This window comes from Arachis stenosperma, chromosome 4 (assembly GCF_014773155.1).
Source record: "Arachis stenosperma cultivar V10309 chromosome 4, arast.V10309.gnm1.PFL2, whole genome shotgun sequence".
NCBI lineage: Eukaryota > Viridiplantae > Streptophyta > Magnoliopsida > Fabales > Fabaceae > Arachis > Arachis stenosperma.
The window spans coordinates 29977199-29990107 of record NC_080380.1 but is presented as its reverse complement, the minus strand read 5'-3'; the positions used below and the strand labels follow the sequence as shown (position 1 = coordinate 29990107).

Sequence of the window (12909 nt, the reverse complement as noted above, 5' to 3'; positions counted from 1 at the left end):
GCCAGTACTAAAGAGGATTCAGAGCCTTGTGCTTCAGTACCTGAAGATGTTAAGGTTGTGATGTTAAAAGTCTGTGTGGAGGCTAAAGAAGCATCATTGAAGAAGAGAAGATTCGGTGATGATGAGGATTATCCTGAACAAACAGAAAAGGAGAAGGACAATTCTCAACAAAAGGGGAAAGATATTCGCATCTTTGTCACAAAAGGAAAAGGGGCTCAAGTTCAATCGACAATAAATCAAATGAAGAAGAAGAATCTAAAAGAACAATAAGATCAACAATGTGCCATATTTTTTTATACAAGTGTTATTCCTTTCAATGTTATTAAAAATCCCGAGTTTTTAAAGTTTTTTGAGATGGTTGGGAGATATGGAATTGGCTACAAACCCCCTTCTTACCATGAGTTAAGAGAAACCCAATTAAAGAAAGCAGTGAACAATGTTGATGAAATGCTTACCGAGTTTAAGGCAGAGTGGAAGAGAACTGGTTGTTCAATCATGTCGGATGGATGGACTGATAAAAAAAGGCGTAGTATTTGTAATTTCTTGGTGAACAGCCCTAAAAGAATAGTTTTCCTTTATTCATTGGACACTTCTAACATCTCAAAAACAACAGATAATGTTGTCAAAATGCTAGAAGATGCTGTAGAATTTGTTGGTGAAGAGAATGTAGTCCAAATTGTTACAGATAATGCTGCTAATTATAAGGCTGCTGGAGAAAGAATGATGGAGACTAGAAAAAGTTTGTACTGGACACCATGTGCTGCACACTGCATAGATTTGATATTGGAGGATTTTGAAAAGATGCTAAAGGTGCATGAAATAACTATAAAAAAGGGAAGAAAGATCACCACTTTTTTCTACTCCCGGAGTATGCTCATTAGCATGTTGAGGAATTTTACAAAGGGAAAGGACTTGGTTCGGCCAGGTGCCACAAGATTCGCCACTGCCTATTTGACTCTCACATGTCTTTATGATAATAAAGGACCGTTGATGACTATGTTTACTTTTGCTGATTGGAAGACAACTAAGGTTGCATCAACGCCTGAAGGAATAAAAGTCCAAACATGGCCTTGGATAGTAGGCTATGGAAGAATATTGTCATATGCCTCAAGGCTGCTGCTCCTCTTATTACAGTCCTTCGCTTGGTTGATTCAGATGAAAAACCAGCCATGGGTTTCATCTTTGAAGGCATGAGAAAATCTAAAGAAACAATCAAGACTAACTTTGGTTGTGTTAAAAAGAGGTAATCTTGAGTCTTGACTAATTGAAAGCTTTAATATTTGATTATCAATGTATCATGTTACCATGTTTTCTTATTATATTCAGTTATTTATTTAATTTTCTTATTTTTATTCATTTGCATTATTATTTTTAGTTATGAACCTATATGGAAAATTATTGATGGAAGGTGGGAAAGCCAACTGCATAGACCATTGCATGCAGCTGCGTATTATCTTAATCCTCATTATCACTATGAACCAAATTTCATGGTTGATGATGCTGACATTAAGATTGGTCTATATAGTTGTTTGAAAAAACTGGTTCCTAACCAGGAAGAAAGGAAAAAGGTTGGTCTACAACTTCCTGACTTTCATTAAGCTAGAGGCTTCTTTGGTAATGAAACTGCAAAGAGTAGTAGGAAGACCATGCTACCTGCTGAATGGTGGGACTTCTATGGAGATAGTTGTCCAGAACTAAAGAAGTTTGCTATCCGAGTTCTAAGCTTAACTTGTAGTTCATCTGGTTGTGAGCGTAATTGGAGTGCATTTGAAATGGTGATTCCTTAATCCTTAGAACTATTCATTATTTATTTTAATTTTAATTTTTGTATATTTATTAACTATTGGCACTATATGTTTGTAGGTTCATACAAAGAGAAGAAATCGGTTGCATAAAAAAATGAATGTTTTAGTGTATGTGATGTATAATTTGAAGTTAAAGGGCAAGCAAATTAGAAAAACTCCATAACTTGAATTTGATGCAGTGCATTCTGATGATGAGTGGATAACTGAGGATGCTAATGAAAATATTGCTAAAAGTGTTGAGCATTCTCACTTGCCAACGAATGACAATACTAATGATGATCCAAATAGCAATGAATTTGCTATTCCAGGTATGAACAATAATGAATTCAACATGGGTGAGGGAGGTGAGAATGAGTTTATTGGGGATCCACAACAAAATTTAATAGAGGAATAAGATGAACATGTGAATGATGATGATGATTTTGTTGGCCGTGTTGAACCTGAGCTTGAAAGAAATGATGTTTCTGATGAAGATGGTGAAGATGATGATGTTGATACCATGAAAGATGAAGATATTGGAGGATTTGAGTTTTAGAGTTTATTAGAACATTTAATTGTTGCTTTGTTGTTTTTTTTTTTTTGTGTTTTGGTTGTGTCTTATGAACCTTTGATTGTGTAATTGTGTGTTTTATGTTGAACTAGATAGATACTTGTGAAGGATTTAAATGTGTGATCCAGAGTACTTGTTGTAACTTGTAATTGTAGTATTATGTTAATTTATTATGTGTTTTGATGTTGAAATTGTAAGTTTGAATGTCTATATCTGAGTAAATATATATATTATACATGATATATATATTTTTTTATAAAAAATGTATAACAGGTAAACTCGTACGAGTCTACGAGTCGAGTCTATGAGTCGAGTCTAGGTCAGCTCCACGAGTTTACCTAAACTCGTGAGTTTGACAACCTTGACACTCTCACTAGCCTAAACTAATCAACGATCCAAACAAGGTACATTTATTGTTTTTCGCTTTAAGGCTTGGAATGTACTAAAATTAAGAGCAAATGGGTTTAGCATAGGCTCAAAGTTGGCTAACAATGGAAGATAAAAGGTAGCCTATTTGGGTAAGTGGGCTATTTGATACGATGGCCTCAATCATACAAGTGCATGTATACACAAAATAATGGATATATAGAATCAAACAAATCAAAGATTACAATCATAGAAAGAGAATAATACACACAAGATTGAAAATAAGTGGTTATACAATATAACCACACAATTAGGCTCAAAACTCACATGCTTGTGTTCTTAGCTCAAAACATGTTCCACAATGTATAGTTCAAGCAAGTTCTAAATTTTTTTTTTCAAATCAATTGGGGTGCCCTATAGATAAATTCTTTGGAAAATATCATGATTTTGACTAAGCTTATTATTATTACATATGCAAACTAAGAAAATGTAATTAAAAGTCCTAAAAGACCTAAAAATGAAATGCAAAAGTGCTGAGATTAGAAATTTGTCACCCAAAAGCGCCGATCGGTCGGACGACCTCCCCACACTTAAAAGTTTGCACCGTCCTCGATGCGTTCAAAGATGAGCAAGGGGGTACAGTGACTTTCTAGTTGCCACCTTCACCTGGTGGATTAACCGGTTGCTGCATGTTCTTTTTTCCGCTTCTATTTTTTGCTTATAGTGCATCATTCATGAAAAATAGAAAATAACATCGTAAGATGAGAGAATGCAAAAGCAAGGAAGCATAAATTGTTGGAATGGGGTAATAATCACTAGATTGTGCACGATTTAGAACACACACACACTAGCATAAAAAGCTATGTCACAATTACACAAAAGAAGTATAGAGTTCACTCATCCTATTCTACTTGAAATACTTCAAAAGACTTGTAAGTTAAGATACAAACAAGTAGTGACGAGGCATGAAAGCATTCAAGCAATTATCAAGCAATTGTGAATTGGATAATGGATGGACATTGATTGATGTGTAAGTAAACTTAGTGAACCAAATGAAATATAGAACTTACACATCAAACAATAACACATATTGAAGTTTGTTTGCAACACCTAAGTGACATAGAGGTGGAACACACGGTGCTATGGAGCTTAGGAAAAAGAAGATAGAAGTGAAAATCAATCACATAGCAAGTATGGTCCACAAAGCCTTAGAAAGCTCAAAAATATGTTACTAGGTAAGCTTTCGATCCAATTTCACAATTTCAAAATCTCAATACATGAAATAGGTGATGTGAATAAGGGCAAATCATAAACAAGCATCACCTAACAAAAAATGCATTGATAATGTACAATTTCCTAATAATGGATGATGACTGCATGATGGCCAAAACATGCAATTCAAAAGAGTTAAGATGCTTGAAGGCAATGTACAAGTACTTGGTATGCACAAATGTTAAACATGAAAAACTCAAAACTAAGTAATTAAAATACAATCTCAACAAAGGAGTCCAACAATGAATATCAAAACAATTATGCTAGAATAGTATTCAATTAATAATAGGCAGCAATAATTATCAACAAAATTAGTAATCCAACACTTATTACGAAAAATAGAAAAACAAACATAAATCAAACTAACTAAACAACTAACTAATTAACTAACTAAAGAAATGGTGTTAGATGGTGATTGGTAGTATTGGATGATGGTTGAAGGGTGGAAAGAAAAAGGAGAGAAGAAAGAAGAATGAGAGAAATGGAAAGAATAGAAGAAATGGAGGTGGGTGAAGGAAGGCAGTCCACGCGTATGCGTAGAGTGACGCGTAAGCGTGGATAGTTAAAATGGGAGCAATGTGTATGCGTGGGTCACGCGTATGCGTGATGGGTTATTCAGAGAGGCAACACGTTCGCGTGGGTAGATTTTGTGCTAAACGCACAATTCCAGCCCAAAACTCGCACAACTCTCGGGAATTTGTATGGGAGGTGAAAATTTTGTATCCATGCGTACGCGTAGGCGAGGCATACGCGTGGATGGTTGAAAAGCTTGGGGTCACGCATACGTGTGCGTGACGCGTACGCATGGTATGGTGCTCTGTTTTTCAAAATTTTTCTATGTTCATGCACCAAACCAAGCATTCCAAACCTCCAAACAGCTACCAAAACACCATAAAACCTTATTTAACCTACTGGACTCCCAAATAAACTCAACTAACTAAACAAAACATGAAACTAAACTAATCTTTACCAATATTTACAGAAAGAAAAAATAAAAAGATGTTACCATGGTGGGGGGCCTCCCACTTAGCACTTTTGTTTATTGTCCTTAAGTTGAACTTATGGGGAGCTCTTCATCAAGGTGGCTTGTGCTTGAATCCATCCTTGAACATCCACCAATGCTTGGACTTTCAATAAGCTCCATCATTCAAAATAAATGTCTCCAAGCTTTGATGGAGTTCTGCACAAAATATGAGCTCCCAAAGTTGATCCTCTTCTAGTAATCCGGGATCCCATACTTTGTTTTGACACCCGTCTTCAAGTTGATCATGGTCATTTCCTCTGGGAACTTGGTGCGTGGAATTGTGATCATCAATAATGGCTCCAATAGTTTGGTAGCTCTCACACGTGAATTACACTTAGTCACAACTCCGCACAACTAACCAGCAAGTGCACTGGGTCATCCAAGTAATACCTTACGTAAGTAAGGGTCGATCCTACGGAGATTGTTGGTATGAAGCAATCTATGGTCATCTTGTAGATCTCAGTCAGGCTGATTCAAATGTGATTGGATTAGATAATTAAAAGATAAATAAAATAGGATAGAAATACTTATGTAAATTAATGGTGGGAATTTCAGATAAGCGTATGGAGATGCTTGTCCCTATTGAATCTCTGCTTTCCTATTGCTTTCATCCAATCCTTCTTACTCCTTTCCATGGCAAGCTGTATGTAGGGCATTGATGAGCGGATAATTTATACGCTTTTTGGCATTGTTTTTAGGTAGTTTTTAGTAAGTTCAAGCTACTTTTAGGGATGTTTTCATTAGTTTTTATGTTAAATTCACATTTCTGGACTTTACTATGAGTTTGTGTGTTTTTCTGTGATTTCAGGTAATTTCTGGCTGAAATTGAGGGACTTGAGCAAAACTTTGAAAAAGGCTGACAAAAGGACTGCTGATGCTGTTAGAATCTGACCTCCCTGCACTCAAAAGGGATTTTATGGAGCTACAGAACTCCAAATGGCGCGCTCTCAATAGCGTTGGAAAGTAGACATCCAGAGCTTTCCATCAATATATAATAGTCTATACTTTATTCGGGAATTAATGACGTAACTTGGCGTTGAATGCCAAGTACATGCTGCTGTCTGGAGTTAAACGCCAGAAACACGTCATGATCCGGAGTTGAACGCCCAAAACATGTTATAACTTGGAGTTTAACTCCAAGAAAAGCCTCAGCTCGTGGATAGATCAAGCTCAGCCCAAGCATACACCAAGTGGGCCCCGGAAGTGGATTTATGCATCAATTACTTACTCATGTAAACCCTAGTAGCTAGTCTAGTATAAATAGGATGATTTACTATTGTATTAGACATCTTTTGACAGTTTAATCTTTTGACTGTTTAGCCTTTGATTATTCGGTCTCTTGATCACTCAGGGGGCTGGCCATTCGGCCATGCCTGAACCTTTCACTTATGTATTTTCAACGGTGGAGTTTCTGCACACCATAGATTAAGGGTGTGGAGCTCTGCTGTACCTCAAAGTTTCAATACAATTATTATTACTTTCTATTCAATTCTCTTTTATTCTTATTCCAAGATATACGTTGTACAACACTTTGATGAATGTGATGATCCGTGACACTCATCATCATTCTCACCTATGAACGCGCGTGATTGACAACCACTTCCGTTCTACCTTAGGCCGGGCGCATATCTCTTAGATTCCCCAACAGAATCTTCGTGGTATAAGTTAGATAGATGGCGGCATTCATGAGGATCCGGAAAGTCTAAACCTTGTCTATGGTATTCCGAGTAGGATTCTGGGATTGAATGACTGTGACGAGCTTCAAACTCCTGAAGGCTGGGCGTGATGACAAACGCAAAAGAATCAAGGGATTCTATTCCAACCTGATTGAGAACCGACAGATGATTAGCCGTGCTGTGACAGAGCATAGGACCATTTTCACTGAGAGGATGGGATGTAGCCATTGACAACGGTGATGCCCTACATACAGCTTGCCATGGAAAGGAGTAAGAAGGATTGGATGAAAGCAATAAGAAAGTAGAGATACGAGAGGAGCACAGCATCTCCATACGCCTATCTGAAATTCCCACTATTAATTTACATAAGTATTTCTATCCCTTTTTATTTTCTATTTATTATTAATTATTCGAAATTCCATAAACCAATTTAATCTGCCTAACTGAGATTTACAAGATGACCATAGCTTGCTTCATACCAACAATCTCTGTGGAATCGACCCTTACTCACGTAAGGTATTACTTGGACGACCGAGTACACTTGTTGGTTAGTTGAATGGAGTTGTGAAAAGAAAGTGCTGAGTTAATGTTTTTGTGCACATACCAAAGAGCTAATATTGTTGATCGCAATTTCGTCCACCAGGCATCACCGTTGTCAATGGCTACATCCCATCCTCTCAGTAAAAATGGTCCAAATGCTCTGTCACAGCACGGCTAATCATCTGTCAGTTCTCAATCAGGCTGGAATAGAATCCCGTGATTCTTTTGCGTCTGTCACTAACGCCCAGCCTTCAGGAGTTTGAAGCTCGTCACAGTCATTCAATCCCGAAATCCTACTCAGAATACCACAGACAAGGTTAGACTTTTCGGATTCCCATGAATGCCGCCATCAATTCTAGCTTATACCACGAAGATTCTGATTAAGGAATCCAAGAGATATGCGCCCGGTCTAAGGTAGAATGGAAGTGGTTGTCAGTCACGCGCGTTCATAGGTGAGAATGATGATGAGTTTCACAGATCATCACATTCATCAAGTTGAAGTGCAACGAATATCTTAGTACAGGAATAAATCGAATTGAATAGAAAATAGTAGTAATTGCATTAAAACTTGAGGTACAGCAGAGCTCCACACCCTTAATCTATGGTGTGTAGAAACTCCACCATTGAAAATACATAAGTGAAAGAGGTTCAGGCATGGCCGAATGGCCAGCCCCCAAATGTGGTCACAAGACCGAATGATTAAAGACTTCTAAAACAATAGTAAAAAGTTCTATTTATACTAAACTAGCTACTAGGGTTTACAGGAGTAAGTAATTGATGCATAAATCTACTTCCGGGGCCCACTTGGTGTATGTTTGGGCTGAGCTTGATTTATTCACGAGCTGAGGCTTCTCTTGGGGTTGAACGCCAAGTTGTAACGTGTGTTAGGCATTCAACTCTGGTTCGTGACGTGTTTCTGGCGTTTGACTCCAGAATGCAGCATGGAACTGACGTTGAGCGCCAGTTTACGTCATCAAATCTCGAATAAAGTATGAACTATTATATATTTCTGGAAAGCTTTGGATGTCTACTTTCCAACGCCGTTAAGAGCGTGCCATTTGGAGTTCTGTAGCTCCAGAAAATTTATTTCGAGTACAGGGAGGTCAGATTCCAACAACATCAGCAGTCCTTTGTCAGCCTCTTATTAGAGTTTTGCTCAGGTCCCTCAATTTTAGCCAGAAAATACTTGAAATCATAGAAAAACACACAAACTCATAGTAAAGTCCAGAAATGTGAATTTAGCATAAAAACTAATGAAAACATCCCTAAAAGTAACTAGATCATACTAGAAACTACCTAAAAACTATGCCAAAAAGCGTATAAATTATCCGCTCATCACAACACCAAACTTAAATTGTTGCTTGTCCCCAAGTAACTGAAAATCAATTAGGATAAAAAGAAGAGAATATACTATAAATCCCAAAATATCAATGAATATTAATTCTAATTAGATGAGCGGGACTTGTAGCTTTTTGCTTCTGAATAGTTTTGGCATCTCACTTTTTCCTTTGAAGTTTAGAATGATTGGCTTCTCTAGGAACTTAGAATTTCGGATAGTGTTATTGATTTTCCTAGTTAAGTATGTTGATTCTTGAACACAGCTACTTTTATGAGTCTTGGTCGTGGTCCTAAGCACTTTGTTTTCCAATATTACCACCGGATACATAAATGCCACAGACACATGACTGGGTAAACCTTTTCAGATTATGACTCAGCTTTGCTAGAGTCCCCAGTTAGAGGTGTCCAGAGCTCTTAAGCACACTCTTTTTGCTTTGGATCATAACTTTAACCACTCAGTCTCAAGCTTTTCACTTGGACCTGCATGCCACAAGCACATGGTTAGGGACAGCTTGATTTAGCCGCTTAGGCCTGGATTTTATTTCCTTGGGCCCTCCTATCCGTTGATGCTCAAAGCCTTGGATCCTTTTTACCCTTGCCTTTTGGTTTTAAGGGCTATTGGCTTTTTCTGCTTGCTTTTTCTTTTTCTTTCTAATTATTTTTTTCGCAAGCTTTTGCTTTTTCACTGCTTTTTCTTGCTTCAAGAATCAATTTCATAATTTTTCAGATCATCAATAACATTTCTCTTTGTTCATCATTCTTTCAAGAGCCAACAACTTTAACATTCATAAACAACAAGATCAAAAATATGCACTGTTTAAGCATTCATTCAGAAAATAAAAAGTATTGTCACCACATCAATATAATTAAACTAAATTCAAGGACAATTTTTGAAATTTATGTACTTCTTGTTCTTTTGAATTAAAAACATTTTTCATTTAAGAGAGGTGAAGGATTTATGGGATTTATTCATAGCTTTAAGACATAGTTACTACATACTAATGATCATGAAGTAGAGACACAAAACATAGATAAAAACAAAAAACAGAGAGATAAGAACAAGGAAGTTAAGGAATGAGTCCACCTTAGTGAGGGTGGCGCCTTTTGAAGGTCCAATGGTGCTTTTTGAGCTCCTTTATGTCTCTTCCTTGCTTTTGTTGCATGATCCCTAGTCATTTTGGTGTTCCTATCCTTAGTTGCTTCCAATAATTATGTGGAGGAACATGTATCCCCTGAGGTATCTCAGGGATTTTTTGATGAGGAAACTCCTCATGCTCTCTTGATGTGCAGTCAAATGCTTTTCTACTGAGCTATGGACCCTTGAGATGAATCTCTCCATCTTCCATGACTCAGAGGTGGAAGCTTTTGTCTTCTCTTTTCTCTTCTCTTTCTTTTCTCTTTTTTTTTTTTTTTTGAGGTTTCTCTGGCCTTAGGTGCCATCAATGGTTATGAAAAAGCAAGAAAAGAAAAAAAAAAGCTATGCTTTTACCACACCAAACTTAGAATGTTGCTCGCCCTCGAGCAAAAGAAGAAAGAATAGAAGAAGGAGAAGAAGATATGGGGGAGAAGGAGAGATGAGGTAGGTGGGGATTCTGTGGGGTCCACAGATCCTGAGATGATCCTGTGGGGTCCACAGATCCTGAGGTGTCAAGGATTTACATCCCTGCACCAATTAGGCATGTAAAATGCCTTTCCATGCAATTCTGGCGTTTAAACGCCGAAGTGATGCATGTTCTGAGCGTTCAATGCCCATGTGCAACATGTTTCTGGCGTTGAACGCCAATTCCATGCTTGTTTCTGGCGTTCAGTGCCAGATCCATGCTCTGTTCTGGCGTTGAACGCCAGCCAGATGCTCCTTACTGGCATTTAAACGCCAATAAGTCCTTCCTCCAGGGTGTGCTTTTTCTTCTGCTATTTTTTATTCTGTTTTTAATATTAGTATTTTTTCGTGACTCCACATGATCATGAACCTAATAAAACATAAAAGAACAATGAAAATAAAATAAAATTAGATAAATAAAAATTGGGTTGCCTCCCAATAAGTGCTTCTTTAATGTCAATAGCTTGACAGTGAGCTCTCATGGAGCTTCACAGATGTTCAGAGCATTGTTGGGACCTCCCAACACCAAACTTAGAGTTTGAATGTGGGGGTTCAACACCAAACTTAGAGTTTGGTTGTGGCCTTCCAACACCAAACTTAGAGTTGGACTGTGGGTGCTCTGTTTGACTCTGCATTGAGAGAAGCTGTTCATGCTTCCTCTCATTACCAAATAACTTGGCATTTAGCTTCATGATGGCTCCTAGATATTGAGCAACTTGCTCTCCAGTTACATCTTCATCCTCTTCAGAGGAAGAATAGTCTTCAGAGCTCATGAATTGCAGAAGGAGATTTAATGGAATCTCTATTGTCTCTATATGAGCCTCAGATTCCTTTGGATCCTCAATAGGGAACTCCTTCTTGCTTGAGGGACGTCCCATGAGGTCTTACTCATTGGGATTCACGTCCTCTCCTTCCTCTCCAGGTTCGGCCATATTGATTATATCAATGGCCTTGCACTCTCTTTTTGGATTTTCTTCAGTATTGCTTGGGAGAGTACTAGGAGGGGTTTCAGTGATTTTCTTACTCAGCTGGCCCACTTGTGCCTCTAGATTTCTGATGGAGGACCTTGTTTCATTCATGAAACTTAAAGTGGCCTTAGACAGATCAGAGACTAAATTTGCTAAGTTAGAAGTATTCTGTTCATAATTCTCTGTCTGTTGCTGAGAAGATGATGGATAAGGCTTGATATTGCTGAGCCTATTTCTTCCACCATTATTAAAGCCTTGTTGAGGCTTTTGTTGATCCTTCCATGAGAAATTCGGATGATTTCTCCATGATGAATTATAGGTGTTTCCATAAGGTCCACCTATGTAATTTACCTCTGCTATTGCAGGGTTCTCAGGATCATAAGCTTCTTCTTCAGAAGATGCCTCTTTAGTACTGTTGGATGCATTTTGCCATCCATTCAGACTTTGAGAAATCATGTTGACTTGCTGAGTCAACACTTTGTTCTGAGCTAATATGGCATTCAAAGCATCAATTTCAAGAACTCCCTTCCTTTGAGGTGTCCCATTATTCACAGAATTCCTCTCAGAAGTGTACATGAACTGGTTATTTGCAACCATGTTAATAAGTTCTTGAGCTTCTGCAGGCGTTTTCTTTAGGTGAATGGATTCACCTGCAAAATGGTCCAATGACATCTTAGAGAACTCAGATATACCATAATAGAATATATCTATCATGGTCCATTCTGAAAACATGTTAAAAGGACATCTTTTGGTCATCTGTTTGTATCTTTCCCAAGCTTCATAGAGGGATTCACCATCTTTTTGTTTGAAGGTCTGAACATCCACTCTAAGCTTGCTCAGCTTTTGAGGAGGAAAGAACTTAGCCAAGAAGACTGTGACTATCTTATCCCAGGAGTCCAGGCTATCTTTAGGTTGTGAATCCAACCATGTTCTAGCTCTGTCTCTTATAGCAAAAGGGAAAAGCATGAGCCTGTAGACTTCAGGATCTACTCCATTCGTCTTTACAATCTCACAGATCTACAAGAACTCAGTTAAAAACTGATAGAGATCTTCTGATGGAAGTCCATAAAACTTGCAGTTTTGTTGCATTAGAGCAACTAGTTGAGGTTTCAGCTCAAAATTGTTTGCCCCAATGGTAGGAATTGAGATGCTTCTTCCATCAAACTTGGAAGTAGGTGTAGTATAATCACCAAGCAACCTCCTTGCATTATTGTTGTTAGGTTCAGCTGCCATGTCTTTTTCCTGTTCAAAAATTTCAGTAAGGTTGTCTCTGGATTGTTGTAATTTAGCTTCTCTTAATTTCCTCTTCAGAGTCCTTTCAGGTTCAGGGTCAGCTTCAACAAGAATGCCTTTTTCCTTGTTCCTGCTCATATAGGGAAGAAGAGAAAAAGAAAAGAAAGAGGAATCCTATATGTCACAGTAAAGAGGTTCCTTATTGTTAGTGGAAGAAGAAAGGGAATAAAGAAAGGAGAATCCAAACAGAAGGGTAAGGATAGGGATAGTGAATTGAGATGAAGAGAGGTGAAGAGAAGTGTTAGTAAATAAATAAATAAATAGAATAAGATGAGAGAGAGAAATTTTCAAAAATAAATTTTGAAAAGGAGTTAGTGATTTTCGAAAATTAAAGGTGAGATGGAATTAAAATTAAAATTTAAAACAATTAGTTAATTTAAAAAGAATTTTGAAAAAGGGATGAGATATTTTCGAAAATTAGAGAGGGAAAAATAGTTAGGTGGTTTTGAAAAAGATAAGAAACAAACAAAAAGTTAA

At 37.5% G+C, this 12909-nt stretch overlaps 1 protein-coding gene and 1 non-coding gene across 2 annotated transcripts; both read left to right on the top strand.

Annotated features, from left to right (window-relative positions):
- Positions 1 to 1064: 1064 nt before the first annotated feature.
- LOC130974835 (uncharacterized) lies at positions 1065 to 2340 on the top strand. The gene is made up of 6 exons (XM_057899680.1): positions 1065 to 1243; positions 1376 to 1568; positions 1632 to 1775; positions 1864 to 1942; positions 1985 to 2113; positions 2201 to 2340. The coding sequence occupies exons 1-6, from the start codon at positions 1065 to 1067 to the stop codon at positions 2338 to 2340; spliced, it is 864 nt and encodes a 287-aa protein (XP_057755663.1).
- Positions 2341 to 11869: 9529 nt separating this feature from the next.
- LOC130977519 (small nucleolar RNA R71) lies at positions 11870 to 11973 on the top strand. The gene has a single exon (XR_009085208.1). It is a non-coding gene; the product is annotated as a small nucleolar RNA R71 (small nucleolar RNA).
- The last annotated feature ends 936 nt before the right edge of the window (positions 11974 to 12909 follow it).